This window comes from Amphibalanus amphitrite, unplaced genomic scaffold (genome assembly GCF_019059575.1).
Source record: "Amphibalanus amphitrite isolate SeventyFive unplaced genomic scaffold, NRLGWU_Aamphi_draft 001436F_arrow, whole genome shotgun sequence".
NCBI lineage: Eukaryota > Metazoa > Arthropoda > Thecostraca > Balanomorpha > Balanidae > Amphibalanus > Amphibalanus amphitrite.
The window spans coordinates 42,406-59,942 of NW_024882929.1; the positions used below are offsets into that span (position 1 = coordinate 42,406).

Consider the following 17,537-nt stretch of genomic DNA (forward strand, 5'->3'; position numbering starts at 1 on the left):
ATTGTAGCTACTAATGACCTAATAACATCCTGCGACTTTCAAAGGCCTCCGACATCTACTGTAGCTCTGGCACGGTGACAAAGTTGCAAAAAAGTGACTTGAGGTTGGGTCATTCAAAGTGACCTGGTGACCTGACCTTGAAAGGTAGGAGGTTCAAACTTGCACACCATGTGTAAAATTGATAAGGGAGTAGTCATACCAAATTTCGCGGCGCTACGCGCCGCGGTTTTCCCGCTATTCGCGAAAAACCTCAGGGGGGGGCGGATATCCGCCCCCCCCCGTCGGTGCGCGGGTTAAGGGTATTTTATAAAACATGAAATCAGCAAAGGTATGTATAAAAGTTATACTTTTGAAGCATGTTTTATCATTTTGAAAGGGTATATTTTTTCTTTATGGTATACACTTAAGTTTTAAAATTTTAATTGGGAAGTTTTTCTAGTAAGTTGCATGAAGGGTGAAGGGTTCCATAGATCTCTTAAGCATTGTAAAGGAAAAACCTTTACTCGACTTATTTGATGTTCTTTAACTGTTGGCAAATATGGCCAACAGTTACCTACTTGGTTACCTACAACTTAGTTCAAATCATGTTATCTTCTTCCTTTTTATTTGTTCATCTTTTTGTCTCAGTTGCGCCATCAATGCAAATGGCAGAATGATATGTTGCCATGACAACAGGATATGCCAGCCGTCCTAGCTGCCACATCAAACGACCTTGAGTTGTAGTGGTGATATAAACAACGATCTTTTTTTTGGCCAATGTATTAAATGCAATGTTTCGGTTTTGTGTATATTGTGGACGCGCTAACCACGTCTAAAAATTCAAATAAGTAAAATAGATTCATAGAACAAAAATTTCGGAAGGTGGCACCCTTCCTTTAACCTGCAATATGTTCATTCTTCAGTCGGTCATAAATACTTATAGAAATCAATTGACAATCAACCAATGAACAGTGCCTCCACCCTGAGAAACTGAAACGCCAGCAATGCCTGCACTCATCTTCACCATAATCACTCACCATACGAATAAGGATGAAATCCATGTCCAATAATCCATATCATTTCACTGTCTGACTTCATTTAACACCACACCAGCTCCTTATGCCACGCAACACTTATACGCCACAGCAGCTCCTTTATATACCACACCACAACGCACACGTCCTCTCCCTTCTCTGACTTGGCACAGACTGAACATGGCGGGCGCAGAGGGGCGCACAAAATGGCGATTTTTTCAATTAACTAAGGTCTTTGTAATGCTACAACAAAAAGGGTAGTAAGAAAACTAAGATTGTGAATTACAACATGCGTTTGATTTGTTGGCTAACACGTTATCCCAGAAAAAAGACAAAGGAAGCATAAACAAACATGTGTGTCAAATAACACGGCATGGTTTGCACGGATAATATTTGTCGGCTTACAATGATGTTAGCTTTTCTGCTTCGATGAAATGGATGTGGTGTTAGGTTGCAAACATATGTGTTATCTGACCCGTTTTTTGCAACAACGTGTGTTTTAATACTAGATTTTGCTTGAAGAATTAACTAACTGGTTTGTTAGCATTTTTTACAGTGTACATTGCCCAAGCTACCTTTTTACTAGCATTGCAGTACGATTCCTCACACAGAAACTGCACTGAATAAAAATAAGGCATGCACAAGTATTTCATAATATCGTTCTTGCAAAGTAAATTATTACGCATTTTTGTATGTAACTGTATCTAAATCGAGAATGAGTCTTCGATATTTCTCCCATAGCGTCCCCCCTAAACAGCACGTAAAGCAATGTAATGCCTCAAAATACAAATCCACAGATCCATGGACATTTATTCCACAATATCCCCTGTGGACATATGCTAACCGTCGCCGAGCCCAGTTTTCCAATGCTAAAGCCTCTCGTATGACCTTTGCGCTCCACGGCGCGCCGGGCGGTCGTCGAAAATCGTCTCTGGTGCGCCGAAATCGCGCCGTTTCCGTCGCCGTCGGCAGCGGCGTTTGTTGGAGCATCTTTACCGTCAGCGCTAACTCGTCTTTACTGGCCGATATATCTCCAAACTCGCCTTTTATAGAGCTGATACTCAGCACTCCCGCTGAGATATGGCAGCCCTTACCACTCGCGCTGAGATATGGCAGCTCTGGCCGCACATAAAGTGAGCCGCCCTGTCGGCCGGCGTTCACCGCTCATTTGTAACGGCCCTATAAATTCCCTGCAGTTGTCCTTGGGCGGCGTTTGTGCTGAGACACGACCCTCTCCGGCCCGGTCCGGCCCGGCTCGGTCCGACCCGGCTCGGGCCGACGGGCCCCGCATGAAATGTTGGCCCGCCCGCAGCCATGTCGAGGCGGCTCTTTTCGCCCGACTCAAGCCGTCATTTTTATCAAAGGAGGTCGTAATTTGTCGCATTAAAAGGCCACTACGACTCAGCGCCTGTGTAGGCTCTGTTTGTCGCGTTGATACAATGAGGAGCTCCATGGTTTTAGTTCAAATAGTTAGGTTTTCTCTTTTCTAATGTTCCTCGGCAATATGTCAGCGAAAAAGCCGCTAAATAACACTTGACTTATAGCATACCGTATATTGCGTTGTCTGGCTAATTTATTAGGCAGTTTACCACATAAAACTGCTGTGTGGTTGCCAATTTAAGCGAGACTTATGGTATAGCGGATAGGACATTAATGGGATTGTATTGCATGTTGATGGATGTTTTGACACACATATCTTACTAACGGACGTAATGGCACCCATATCAAAGCACTCATCGTAGCATAGCGACATTAAGGATTAATAAAACAGAGAGTTTATTAAATTTCATGAAATGAACGTCCAACTTTGATGATGATTGTGAGTAGTGGAGCCGTGGTTTTGAATGCCCGAAATCCACCGGTCCTTAACATTTAACGCTACATCCACATTCACATGCACATTTGGGCATTTCTCGTCAATTCCCATCTCAAAAAGAAACGTCGACTAAGCGATTTTACCGAAACACCAAACAAGGAAAAATGACTGAGCATCATTGCAATTGTAAAAACTACTGCATTTACGTTCCCTTTTAAGTCTGAGCTTTCTTTCAGTTGTGCCAGTGAGAGAGTTGTAAGACATTCACCACGTGCACACACACAAAGCAGAAACCGTCCTATAAGCAAGCAGAAGACGGCTGCATGGCTGACCCATCATGTCAATCGGCTACGTCAATCCGATACGATTCATGGCCCTTCGGTGCCATCACTTTTATAGGTGAACGGTTCGCGGGACCGCAAGATACACATCGAACATGCATGATTTATTGCAGCTGAGTTTCGCCTGTCATCTTTACGTTGTGAGCGCATCCCGCGCTGATGCATGAGCAGGGATCGACTGTCATGTTTCATTCACAAAGCCATCTAAGAAAATAATAAGCATAATATCATGCGCATAGCAAGTGATTTATGAATAGCGACTGGACTCTGGCCGGCTGTGTTCTGATGAACCACGCTGCTGATCGGAAAATCATGTAAAATTAGGAACTGAGCAATGAGACATAGGCGGCGGAACAGGGAGGGCACCGTGCCCCCCTTTGATCTTGGTATTTTAACATTAGCCCTATGGGCGTTGCATGGAAAGAATGGAACCAAAAGTCGGCAGTGCCCCCCCCCCTTTATTGAAGGTGTTCCGCCGCTACTGCAATGAGAGTCCAGTTCAACGCAGTAGCTTTCGCCTTTTACTTCTGTAGGTACTTTTGTCATATCTTAAACATGTTGTTTTAGTTATCTTTCCAGAAATGCTATCGTCGGCCTGCAGAGACATTTTGCTTCAGCACCTGCGTCCTGCACAACTACCCTAAATTTAGCGACTGAGTGGATCCCTGACAAAGATTCAAGCGAACCGTACATAGCGTTCAACAGTAGACCAGTCAAAAAGGTTCATACCATCTTCCTTCCGGAAATATTAAAGAAAGGTTATTCCTGCTTACAGGCGGCCGCCACAAGAGCTAAATAAAGAAAGGAAGCCTCAAAAATTTGTCAAATTTAGCCACCGTCCCACCTCCACCGATGCCAGTCTACCTCAGACTGGTCCACGGGCCGGCGAACTCCCGGCCGGATCGCGTGCTCCGCTCCCATTCGTCACCACCACCGGATACAGCGCTGACACGCCACATCAAACTAACACCCGGGACCGGCGAGTAACACCGCGACCCGTGACCCTCCCCGCCTCGCCTCTGACACCCGCCTCCTGGAGCGAGCTCTTGACGTTCCGCACGTCCAGCCGCTGTCCCGAGCCGCCTCGGTCCGAGCGCCGAGTCCTGACACACGAGATATGGCCGCCATATTTCGCGCCAGACGCTACCGAACGACGCCCCAGCGGCAAACGACGTCGTCACGGTCGATTCCTCGTCGTATATCAGCGTCATTTTGACCCTTGCCGCGCCCGGCTTCGCAGAGGCGCCGTGGAACGTTCATCACGTGGCGAAAATAACAAACAGCCGACAGCTGATGCTAACGCCGACAGCTCACGTCCCCTGGCGTGCTCGTTAAATTAAGAGCGTGTGATTGATGAGGCGAATCACTCCCTTGGCGCCCGCCTGGATCCGCCCCTGTCGACGATTTAACTTACGAGCCTCTTCGAACGCTCCAACGGCCCGTAAAGGCTGCCATTTCACCGCTGCCCAGGCCGTATATCAGACAGTTCAATTTTCACGATTTGATTTATTCAGCAGCAATAAGTTAGGGTGATATTTACAGTTGCACCAGGCGCCCGCGTCGAGCCGCGCACGAGCGACTCGAGGGCTTAGAACTGGGTCGGTCGGAAGGCATGCGGCAGCCCAGCACACATCAGCACGCGACAATAAACTCAAGAGAACACGTAACAATGTCTGAATACATCGTGAGCGCTCCAACGAAATCGCAGCGTTCGCACCCGCCAGAGCCGGCGTCAAAGTCAGGTCAAGATAGACACGAGTACAACCCGGCACAATGGTAACGATAATGACACACTCTTAGCACTAGCAAACACATCAGTATCACAATGAAAACGGGCATATCACAATCTGACTGACATTTTTCCGTCGATGACGGGTGTCACAGCGGGCCCGAAAGAGGCTCTCCCTCTGCACCCCTCCCCGAACGCCTTGCACAGTTGCCACTGAACAGAGGACACAATCGTCAGGACTCCCGCGGTACCAAGCGCGATTCACCGTCTTGGACCCGCACTTATTCGCCAGCGCGAACCAGATGAGAACGAGACCACGTTTGGGGCGACTTTTGAGCTCCCCAAACTTTCCATCACGTGAACACCAACGAGCTGGCTCCACAAAGAGCCACAGGCACTACTTCGAGCATGTGAACCCCGAGTGATGTCCCAGGCGCCGCGCTGGTTCGCGTCTTCAAAGCCCCCTCCTCTGAGGCCGCCAATGCTCACGGCGAATGTGCAAGGCGCCCGGGCGTCCTTGGCGACATCCTTCAGGGCATCGTGGGTGGCCGGGCATACAGGGCTCCGTAGGGCGAGTAGGCGGCGTACGCGGCCAGACTCGGGTGCGGGGCGCCCAGGCCGAGCGACGAGGGCGGCTTCGGGTACGGGTGGTACCTCGCCGCCGATAGTGGCGACAGCGATGAAGGAGGTACGGCGAACGGCGAGCGGTGCGCGCCCAGCAGCGACGCCTGGTAGGCCGGGTGCAGCAGCGACAGGGCCGAGTCACTGGCGGAGAGGTTCGTATGCGTGCGAAGGTGTTGCATGAGCTCCTCTGTGCTGGCGAAGCGTTTACCACAGTAGCGTCCCTCGGCCATCCAGCTACAGACGATGGGCTGCGCTCCGGCGGAGGCGGCGCCCGGCGCGGTGGGCAGACCCAACCCCAGGCTGGTCGGCGGGTAGAACGGGTTCAGACCCAGACCCAGGTACGGCGAGCCGTGCAGAGCGGAGCTCAGCGACTTGGCGTGCTCGCACTGGGTGCACCCGGCCGGACAGGGCGCGCCGTAGCCGTGCGCCGAGCTGCTGTACGCGCACGGACAGTACGGGCTCGCGCACTTCTCTCCGGGCCGATGAGGAGGGAGACCGAGGTACGAGGCCGCCGACAGACCCGACTGAGAGTACAGTCCCGGCAGACCAGGCAGCGTGGGTCGCAGGGCCGCCGAGGCCGCGTCGGCGCCCGGCAGGTACGGCGGCAGCGGCATCGGCAGCGCGCCCGGCTTGTGCAGTCCCAGACCAGCCAGGTCCTTGGATCCGACGCCCGCCAGCACCTCGGCGCCGGGCCGGGTGATGGGACTTGTGCCCGAGCCGGACGCCGTCGAGGAGTCGCTCTTGGGCGTCTTCCTGCTCTCCGGAGACCGCCCGGGGCTCTTCCTCTCCTTCGGCGGATCCTCCGCACGAGGTGCCGGTGCGGGAGGATCCTTCCTATCGAGATCGTACGGCTTGAAGGTGGGTTTCTCTGCCGGCGCGGTGGTGGCGGCAGCGGGCGCCACCGCGGGCGCGGCCGCCGCCGGAGAGGAGGAGGCCTCCTTCTTGTCGTCACGTTTCTTTTCGGCGGTGATGAGCGGTTTGGTGGCGGTGGTGTCGGCACCGATCTGAGAGCAGGTCCGCTGCAGCATCGCCAGCGGCGAGGACTTCGCATCCATCTGCCGAAAAAGAACGAACACATCAGTGGGTGGAAGGGACATGCTTACAATATGTAACGCTAGTTTATCAATGCAACGTATTTCTCGTGGTAAAGCAGCAATAAGGATTCCGACGTGTTGGATGTGATGGGGCGAGAAAGGATTAAGGAAAAAGGAAAGAGCTGGCGGTATGACTTTGTCAGGTCCTATGATCAACGACCTGGGAATAGCCAGCACCTCTTCTGGGTAACTGCCGCTCTCTGATAGGCAAGTGTGCGTCTTATTTATTGTATGTAAGAATATTCAAACAGCTGGGGTCTTACAATGGAAACGCGTTTCCAACAATTGTTTAACATGTATTTTCTGTATTTGACAAAAGTACGTAACATTCAATGAGAATGTATGGTTTGCTGAAACCGCAACCAGGATGCAGCCTCGAATGCTCAGCATACGGTTGCCAAGAAAAATGCACATAACCACACTTGCTGTGTGCATTTTCCTCCTAATTAAACGCGCTTGTAGTAAGAGTAAACACGTTGGCAGTAAGTGCAGTTCTCTGTACGACAGGCGCACGGCAACTGTTTCCACTGTCCAGAGCCTTTTCACAGCGTGAGTCACTGGCTTGTTCAGCTACAGCTGCGTAAGCCACCTGCGCAAACAAGCTGCGCAAACGCTGGTTAAGCAAAGCGCGTGAGAACGGCCGTGACCAACGTATGGGCCCCTACCAGCCACATCTCAGGACGCCTACTGTCTTTAGCTCAGCTCTCCTGGCACGCCTCCCGTCCCTACCTTTGTCTACGTCTTACCCATGTATTCATTAGCCCAAGTCCAGCCCTCCTAGCCCGCCTTTCGCCCCAGACGCCGACCACTGCCCTCCCTCATCTCATCAACCCACCCCTTCTATCAGACTCGCCCCGCACCCGACCACTCGATCCTGGGCCGTCCGATCTCTCCTCTGAGCCCCGCGCCCCGTCCCCCGCTCGTTCGTTCCAGCCCCGTGCCGCTGTCCCTCTCCCCAGCTCCAGCGCTGACCGTGCCTCTCCCCGCAGCTCCAGCGGCGGCGGGCGGGCCAGCAGGGTGCTGCGGGGCGGCGCTGAGCTGATTTACAGTCCCGCTCAGCGGCGATACCATCACAGGCCCGTAATGACCCTCCGACCATCCGCCGCCGCCGCCGCAGGATAATTTATCACCACCGTGTGATAATTTATCATCGCCGCTTTCGCAACCGGACAATTTATTAATTAAGCAACAATGGAAACCGGCAATCATGGCCTTTATCGAGCGAGAACGGCCGAGGTGAAACGGCCTCTGTTCCTGGCAGCACCGTGACTCGGTGCGCGGAACAAGTGGTAGTGCTGCGCCGGTAAACCGCTGGTTAACTGCCGGTGTGGCGAAGGTAAAGTGGCCGTAACACGGTATGAACGCAACTATAACCCACGCCCGTCCAGCGTCACTCCACACAAATGCCGCACTTGCGCCGCAACGGTCGTATTTTCTCGGAACGGCCACTTGGCCACAGAAATGGTGGGTCATACAATATTAACAATATCGTGTGACGTGCATAGTCTATGGGCCACAATGAAGTCCGTATTGCCCAATGATCACTAGCGAGCGCGCCTGGCGGCTCATTAGAACACTAATCGCCCCGCATAACGAGCCTGGCGGCCATTCGTGCCGTGAGGCAATTTGCCGAGCATTTATTCCTGCTACGGGAATCGCTACTTGAGACGGCCGATTGTCGGTCGTTATCAACCAACGGCCTCGTCCGTTTCCTTTGTGCTGTCATATTAAACCAGTAACGGGGAAAATACGACCACTGTGCAGACGGTATATTTTAGCGGCGCCGGCCGACGGTCATACTCGGCAACAGCCATTAGAAGGGAGGGTGACATGCAAATCGATGGTCGTGTTGCCAGATCGATAAGGAGACCACCCACAGATCTGGCAGCGCGGCGGCGGAGCCGTGTGAGGCGGGCTTTAGAGGGCCTGAGTGGTGCAGACCACCCAGAAGCGGCTTTGATGTTGGCGTGTGAGGCGGCGGATACGGGCAGTGAGTGAGGGAACGAAAACTCCGAGAGGCCGTGCTCGACTTGGATTACACGAGTGTTCAACAACACGGTCAAGTGTCTACAGATCAAAAGAGGAAAGGTTGAGTGGTTTGGATTGAACAAGCCGCTGCGATCAAAGTTTTACTTTCAACACACGCGCAAGAGGAGAAAATTTTGGAGAATATCAACATAATACAAGAAGGAAGGAAAACGAAAGAATATTGTTGTTTCGATTTAAGAACCGAAAATTTTGCGAGCAGGGGAACTGTGTAAAGCAATATAATTATGTTAGAAAGAGACAATGTGATACGAAAAAAAAATATTGACTACCAAAGAATACAAATAACAATAAATGCATATCCAAAAAAAATCGCTTAAAATAATTAAAAACGGGCGTCAAAGCAGTTTGGTCAAGAAAAGCCACGGCCGTAGACGCTTGATAAAGTAGACACTTAGCAGCACAATAATTTTGAAAACAATCTTGCAACAGACGCACATTTTATGATGAATAACTCCAAACGAAAAACCGAAGTATTTAAAGGAGCGAAGTGGGTAAAAGTAACGTGTAAGTTTCAATGTTTCAAGGTGCGGATCAAAAAGGCCGACATTGCCGACGAATGCGTGAAAGGAGAACAAAAATCCAAGGAAAACATGTGAAAGAATATAATCAGATAAAGCAGTAAAATAATCCAAAACACATTTTTAACCATCAGGTGAGTTTTAGAGACAGCAAAACACATAGACACAAAGAGTGCAACTTCAACTTAACTTACCGCGCCGGAGATGGGCACAAACGGATCCGGCTGGATGTAATGGTGGGATCCGTTCGTCAACATGCTGCTGCGGAACGAGGACGTGTCCAAAATCACCATTGGTGCTCACGCGGGCACGCGTCGGCCGCACCACTCGCAAAAACTCCGACTCGGAGCTCGAAACAAGCCGAGAGCTGGCGCAGCCACACCGCACAGAGGTTTCTCCTGAACTGGCGGCGCCCGCCGGCGTACACCGCACGTGCGCATTTTGCCGATAGGTGGCGGGCCGATCGCGCCGGCGGCGGCAGTTGGCTTTGGGGCGCCGCGCGGGCCGGGTGGGCGGGGAGCTCATGACGCGGGGCGGCGGTGGCGAGTGATCACCGCGGAAGGGGCACGGCCCGTCAGTTGCCGATGAATTCACTAACAGGTGCGCTGAGGCGGCGCTTTGTTTTGAATTAATAGAGCTCGTCACAGCGGCTGGAAGCGGACGCCCGTTTGGCGGGGTCGGCTCGTTAAATCCGTGCAGAATCGCATCCATCTCAATTACATGAAATGACTCAACACCTGAATGATCCATCCGCTAATGTAATGGCCGAGAGCAACGAACTGGCCCGCCGGTAAAAGATAGTCGCGGCATGGGAACGAACCCCTGCTTTGTCCACCATTACTCATGTGCATATTTTTCAGAGACATAATCTTGCACGTTCGTCAGCGGAATGGCGACTTTTGGGCGATTTTACCATTAAAAACGCGATAACAAATGACAGACAATTCAGGGAAAGCGCAGTTGTCGTTTCCAACATATTGTAGCATCGTTCCAGCCATTACTCTGAAACTAATCTGGTCATTAATCCTCGGTAATGTCTCGACTGGCCGTAATTGAACCATCGTTCATCGTACACGAGCGCCCTTTTGAAGTCGGACATTCTCCCGAGCTGGAGGACCATGCAAACAATGCTAGCATGACTCCGAACACACTCGCTGACAGCCGCCAGCCCGGCGCACACAAATGTACGGTTTTCTTTATTTACGACATAATACCGGCAAGCATTAATTAGCCTGACTGATTTGTGCCCGCTGTGATGGGCCATTTTCACAATCAATAGCAAATTTCACGTTCGCTGACGAGCAGTACAGATGAAAAATGGCCGCATAATGGCGTGACCAGGCCATCCATTAACTCGCGGGTGCTCATTTCACCCTTTCTATCAGGGAGTTTAGCCATAAGCGCGGGCCGCGGCACCGTTGTACGTTCTAATGTCGGGGATGTCCATCAAGGGCAGGCGTAAAACGTGGAAAAGGCGGCTGATGTACAACGGAAAAGTGAATCATTAGATAAACAGACAGTGGGCGTCATAGCGTGGCGACATGCACGCTTAGACCAGACGTCTCATTAGATGACAAGTTAATTTTGTTTATTTAGAATAATTCAATGTTTTATTCACATTTGTGTTAATATATTACAATTAAAACTGCACGTTTCCTGTTAACTCATGGCTTAAAACAATGTCGCCAAAATAAAATCACCAAAAATACCTTCTCAAGAGATAACCATCCCTCTCACAATTATTAATAGCTCTGACCCAAAACTGACCCCTCCAACTAAGCCCCTTACCCCAACTACAAAGTCCCAACTCCATGCCCCTGTCGGCCGGTTCAAAGCGCCCCAGGACTGCCGCACCCCGTTGAGAACCTCTCCGGCAGACGGATCACTCTCGGCGGGGTGGTAATGGCCTCAGGTTTGGGGTAATTATCAGTTACCGGCGGGCAGATGGATCACCTGTATACACCGACTAACAGGAGGCCGTAGGACGGGCCGCAAGACGAATGGATGGGAAAGGACTTTTCAGGGGCTTTCCAGAAAGCTGTGTGGTTGAACATAAATTTGAAGACATAGCCAAGTTCATTCTGATTTGAAAGATTCTGAGGCATACATTTGAAATATAGTGTTGGTTATGCGAGGGTTTTTCTTCACAAAATAAAAAAGAACACCGAGAAGGACAAGTCTGTTATGTATTTAGCTGATTATGTCAATATTCACAGCTAAACTGCTGCTTCGTTCAACAACCTTCAAGAACATGTCAAAACTCATTCCATAGAATCATCCATCGGCACCCTCTGAAGCCCATTGTAGTTTCTTAGCACCCCGTGGAGCTCACCAGCCATCGTTCGAGAACATCATTTGTTGTGATGATGAAGTTTTCAAGCGCGCACGGTGCACTTCAAAGGGAGCGAGATGCCGTCCCGTTGAATGATGCTCACAGGAACAAAAGCTGAATCTAACGTTGATGTAACTGACGTTGAACGTCTTGAAAGAGTTGATGACCCAGGTCAAAATCGTAGGTCATGAGGCTAGTCCTTCCGACCAGATTTGAAGTTTTCCTAAATCCACAGGTGGTAGGTGGTACAGCTGGCACTTCTCTCCATCACAACCGGTGGCCGGTTTCGGTGACGTTTCAGCGCCTCTGTAGGTGGCGGATTACCAACCCTCATTTGGGCCCACCCCACCGACAAATGGACGCAGCTTATTAAATATTTTTAACACATCTGTCAGCATCAGCAGCGGACTCCACCGGACACGACCATAAATTACGTTGCATGTCAGACCTGCAATCGTTTAGAGATCAGTGTACAAATAAATCAGGATTACATTGACACACCTATGTTGCCCATTTCTGTGTGTCAGCCTGATCCTCAGTCAAGTTGGAAGGCTACTGGAATGACAGTGGTGAACGGCAGTCAATCATGGCGAATCAACTCGGCATCGGCTGTCATGGAACACTGTGCCAGCTCCAAGTAATATGTTCGAGTGGAATATCTGCCATGAGTGTCCTAAGAACTCTGTCAATAGGCGGCCGTCTGGGAATCCGTCAGATGGAAGATTCTGCCGCAACAGTTCACGAGCAAGTTGGGTCATGAGGCACTGAAGTGGATCACAAACTTGGTCTTTGGACCAAATGATAGGTACCGCATCCTAGTTTGTGTCGAGCAACACAAGATATGAACTTATTATATGAGCTTATTAACTACCTCTCTTAGCACTCCATATTGTAAAATGGCTGGAAATTTGGACATGCGTGGCAAATTACTATGATACGGGTAAAATTTGGAACAACGTATGACCGATATAACCGCGAAGTAGCACCGTGAAACAAGCAAAGCTCCGAAAAGTTTCGAGATTGATAACACCTAACCAATCATCCTCTAAATTTATGCCAGGCCTACATCATATATACCACCCAAGCAACGAATCCAAACCAGATAATTAGCATTCTAGCAGCACTATTTCAATGCAGCCGGGATAAAAATTGCCTTACATCATAGCCACACCCACTGCGCTGCATTACTTCAGCGGAGTCAACGGGTCCTATTCCATCACAACTATACCTGTGTCCAATCCACTAATCAGCCAGTCATTTGGCCCGTCCATAAACTGATGGCCGGTCTGATTACCGCGAGTGGTGTCTAAATTATTTCGTCATAACATTGCCGGTAATTATTCAATTCCACGTGGTCCATTGCCGCCGCCACTCTCCAAAGGACGAATGCCTGTTTGGTTGCTGTAAATGTCACAATGTTATTTGGCAGCCGAAACGTGCCTAATTAAGTGGAAACAATGGTACTGCCACTCAGGGGAAGCTACCTATTAGCGGACAATAAATTATACAGAGGAGCGTGTTTACAAAATTATGTGCCACATGCATTTTGCACTGAATCATGTGCTTCATACATTGTGTATGGCGCGTTAGCTATAATTTTGAGACAATCTCTTACGTTTCAACTTTAAAAGATCGTTAATAATTTAGTTGTATTTCACTACTTCTTCATTCAACTTTTGGCAATTTTTGTTACCTAATTTTAACAATGGCATAACAGCAAAATGAAAACGGATGTTTCAACAATCGTCATACGTGACTGAAATCACAACCCTCGTGATCACAGCATTCGTATATGAGCAGTTTTAAGGGCGTTCAAAAATTTTAAAATTGATTTTTGAATTTGCTTTGTCTAATTGTAGTTTTCTAGCTTCGCATATCGTTCTGTGCTTATAAACTTTGTGCCGCAGTTTTCCAAGAGTGCGGTTGGCCCCATACCAGTACCAGACGGATGTAGGGGATGCCCCCCCCCCCCAGTCTGTCTCTCGGACACCGTCAGCCGTGTTTGATCTCGTCCGTCGAGTTTCGGTCGCCCATGAGACGCGCCCCCATTGGCCTGTCACTCAGCGCTCGGAGCCGGGTGACATCGCTGACAAATTACTCGGTCCCCCCTGACGGCACCCTTTGTCCGCCCCTGTCGGCCCGTCGGGCGGCGGCACTTGTGATGTCCCCCCCCCCACCCGGGGGGGGGGGGCGAGCTCCGAGGGGGTGACGGATGAGTGTCAGGCCGTCTGAAAAGCGTCACCATTGTGCGGTCTGACAGGGTGGAAAGATGTGTGGCGTAGGGTCTTTGGTCTTCACGCGGATTACGGTAATGAAGTGTTGCTGGCGCGGGCTGCTCCCCTGCTCTCTCCCCCGCTACACCCCTCTCTCCTCCCCGACAAAAGCCATGATCCGGTACGGAGATTGATGGAAAATCTGGTGGAAATCCGGCCACTCTTTGTCGGCGCGATAGAGCCGCCAGATTAGTCGGATTTCACTGCCCCGACAGCTGTGTGTTTTTCAAGAGCGGCCGTGTTTGGAATCGCGGTTGGATGCCCTCAGGCTATGGTTTTGCATAATGGTTCCGCATAGTTACCACCATAGCACCGACAGCCGCCGTGACAAAGCCTGACGAGGGTTTACGGGATGTGCAGTGTGGCGCCATCAATGGGATATTAAACATGATGGTCTGCGGGCTAGGAAAATGGGCGGCGGTGGCTGCGCGCGCCACTTTGGGTTATTTGTTCTGGCGTGTGCGGTGTTCGTGGTTATGTGAGATCGGTGTGAACGATGGTCAGGATTTATTAGGGGACAGCTGCGAGTGTTTGGACCGCAATCAGGTCTCTTGTGCTACAGAGCTTTATGGTGACGGATTTTTGTGTGTGTGGTATATGATGGAAGTTGTTCTTTGTGCTGCTCATTGGCTACACGGTGGGGTGTGTTTAGGGATAATTTATCAAAAAGAATATTAGTGCCATAGACACGCCAAAGAATGGATTCGTTTGATTTAAATCCGTGTTACTCATCCATTCATGTAATTAAATCTCAGCATTTATGTTAAACAATTACCATAACCAGCCAAACCATGCAAAATGACCCGTTTCAAGTTAATTTAAGCTGATGCTAGCTAATCACATCTCTTTTTACCCCCTCAAGACCTTGACAAATCTTGACCAATCTCACACCTATCCTATTCCTCAACCGCTCACCAAGCCTCCTTCCTCACTGACCTCACCTTCCCAAGCTCCCAGCAAACCCAGCACCTCCCCGCGTCCCTCCCCACCACCGCGAGTCCCTTCGTCCCGCCGGCCGCGGCCGTCTCCGGCGCTCCGGTGCTGCCGGGCCGGCCGGGCGCTCTCGGCGCTCCGGTGCTGACACGAAAGACAGACAGCCAGTTTACGGGGCATGATTGATTGCTAATGACCCGGCCGACTGACGGCGCGGCATTGGCTGACAACACCGGGCGGCGGGCGAGCTTCTCGGCACCGGCTTATGACGGCGGCCGGCTGCCCGCGCCGAGATTCTCGGCACCGGCTGACACAGATGAAAGGCCGGCCGGCCAGCCGCGGTGTGGGGCTCGGCTGGGGCCGCCGCGAGCGGGCAGGAGCGGAGAGGCCGGAGCGGAGGTCGGAGGCTGGTACAGGTTGGGTGGGTGAGGCAGGATAGGCAGGTCCTGTGGTCTATCTACCAGTGGTCTGGTGGAGAGACTATCACTAGGACTATCAGAGGGCTTTGGTGGCTTCACACATGTAGGTAGGGGTGCAGCGAGGTGAAGTAAGTCTTTATACAATGTAGAAGATATTTTGGAGAAAACAAAATCTGAAAACAAAACAGCTCAGCCAATTCGCAGCACGTCATTTACAGTCAGGTGCCGTAAAACATAAATGAATGTTACATAACTTCAAGTTTGTTGCATTTATAAATTCAGATATGTCCTTAAAAAGAGTAATCACTCAAAAGAACCATTTAGATTCCAAAAATACTCATTACATAACAAAAACCTGGCATGTATCCATTGTCATTCCGCTATAGCTGACAATATCTCAACGCTGTCAGCTTCCTATTTGCCGCATATATTTCATCGTCCATTTGCAATCCCATGCGGGCCATCCACAGTCACTTCAGACATGCCCATCCATTCTCAATATACCGACTCTAAAACCGGTATACACGCTAAAAACGGCAGCCGTCCGCGGGGTCGCGCAAGGTACTGTCATTGGCCCTGCGCGATTCGAAGATCTGAAGTCGGCGCCGCGCCGCCGCCGTCATCGCTGCTCGTCACTCAACGTCATCGCGGCTCGTCACTCAACGTCATCGGGGACGTCACTCAGCGTCACGTGATGCGATACGTGACGTGCAGACATGTGGGAAGGGCGGAGTCAGGAACGTGGAAGTGGCGGAGTCAGGGACGTGGGGAAGGGGAGGTCAGAAGGGGCAGTGTCAGGGACTTGGAAAGGAGATTGGCTTAGAAAAGACTTTTAGAAGAGACATGGATCGGGTGAGGAAAGAAGAATGAAGAAACCGGTTTGGAAAGGCGGAAGATGGGTTGTGGATGTGAAACAGGAAGACGTTTGATTAGATACGACTAAGTGGAAAATTAAAAATCAAGATAGCAAAACAGCAATCGAAACCAACGCAGGTTTCCCGCAATACCAAGGCGAGAACAAAGCATAAATAACTCCGTAGACGTGGAGAGAGTCGAGACGAAAGAGGGTTTGAGAGAACAGGCGATGAACAAAGTTATACTATTGTATACCAAGCGTACACGTCTACCTATCTCATCGAATCAAATACGACCCTAGTTTGGAGCGAGGACAGACAATGGATAACGAATGGCGGGTAGACGGAGATCTGACATCACCCTCCGAGAAGTGAATGTCGATACCGGAGGCGGCACCTTTGAGGTCGCCCGCCAGCAGTGGAGCTAGCTGTCCATCCGTGCATCCAGGCCAGGACCTGACCTGTGATGTGATCAGCACTGTGGGTAAGCTAAGGTGTCTTGACCCGTTCTACATCTCCCTCTTTTCAATGTTCATCTGATTGTTTATCTAGTCAGGCCCAACTTTAGACTTCTTCTTTTTCATATACCATGCGAGGTTCCAACTTCCATGTAGAATGCTGATTAGGGGAATGATGACACATTGGTCTACTCTATATCCGCACATGCGCCTCCTAAAGGTCTCAAAACTCATTCCACTGCAGCATAACAAATCATGGCATGACACCATCAAGGAGGAGGGTGCCATCGGACCATCCTCTGGAGGGAGATGCCATCAGACCATCCCCAGAAGAGAGGCGCTACCGGCCCATCAAAAAAGGAGTTTCCATCGCACAATCTCCGGGAGGGAGTTGCCATCACAGGATCTCCAGGAGGGAGGTGCCAGTGCCCCATCAAGGCGCTCCGTCAGTACTCAGTGGATCTCCGGCAGGGAGGTGCCGTCCTGACGCTCTCTGCCATCAGCTCCCTGTATCTGATGCCGCCACTCTGGAGGCTCGGTGGGCGGACCCCTCGGACAGCCAGGTGGGCAGGGCGTGCCGCGCACGGACAGGAATTTCTCGCCCCGTCCATGACAGTGAGTTATGAATAAAACATGGCCGGGGCGGTGTAAGTGTCGGTCTCTGGATGTGACAGGGGCGGAGACGGCGTGGTCGTGTGGCGCCGCTCGGTCCATGACACGGCTCCCGGCGCCGCCGCTGGGAAAATCCGGACAGCGAGGAGGTGGGATGTGGGAGGTCAGGTGGAGAGCAGAAAAATAGGCAGAGAAACTGGTCGAAACATAGTCTCTCAATCTGCAAAATTCGAAAATGCTGATTTTGCGCCCTAAACGTTTTTCGTTTTTAACACTTCCAGGCATGAGGCATGTGGTCAGTTCTCTGAAGTCTGAAGATCACATGCTCGCCAGACAAAACATCTTCCATTTCTTCAGTCTTTCAGTAGCCACAGATCAGCCACACGGTGTAACGAAGGCTGCACTTAATTACTTACCCACTCAACAGCCACCACAGCCACCACGCAGCCAACTCCAACCAATTAGTTAGCCG

At 50.8% G+C, this 17,537-nt stretch overlaps 1 protein-coding gene across 1 annotated transcript; it reads right to left on the reverse strand.

Annotated features, from left to right (window-relative positions):
• Nucleotides 1–4,661: 4,661 nt before the first annotated feature.
• Nucleotides 4,662–9,592, reverse strand: LOC122373042 (zinc finger protein Noc-like). The gene is made up of 2 exons (XM_043350780.1): nt 9,379–9,592; nt 4,662–6,578 (listed from the first exon to the last, which is right to left on the reverse strand). The coding sequence occupies exons 1-2, from the start codon at nt 9,475–9,477 to the stop codon at nt 5,430–5,432; spliced, it is 1,248 nt and encodes a 415-aa protein (XP_043206715.1). The 5' UTR covers nt 9,478–9,592; the 3' UTR covers nt 4,662–5,429.
• Between the last annotated feature and the right edge of the window lie 7,945 nt (nt 9,593–17,537).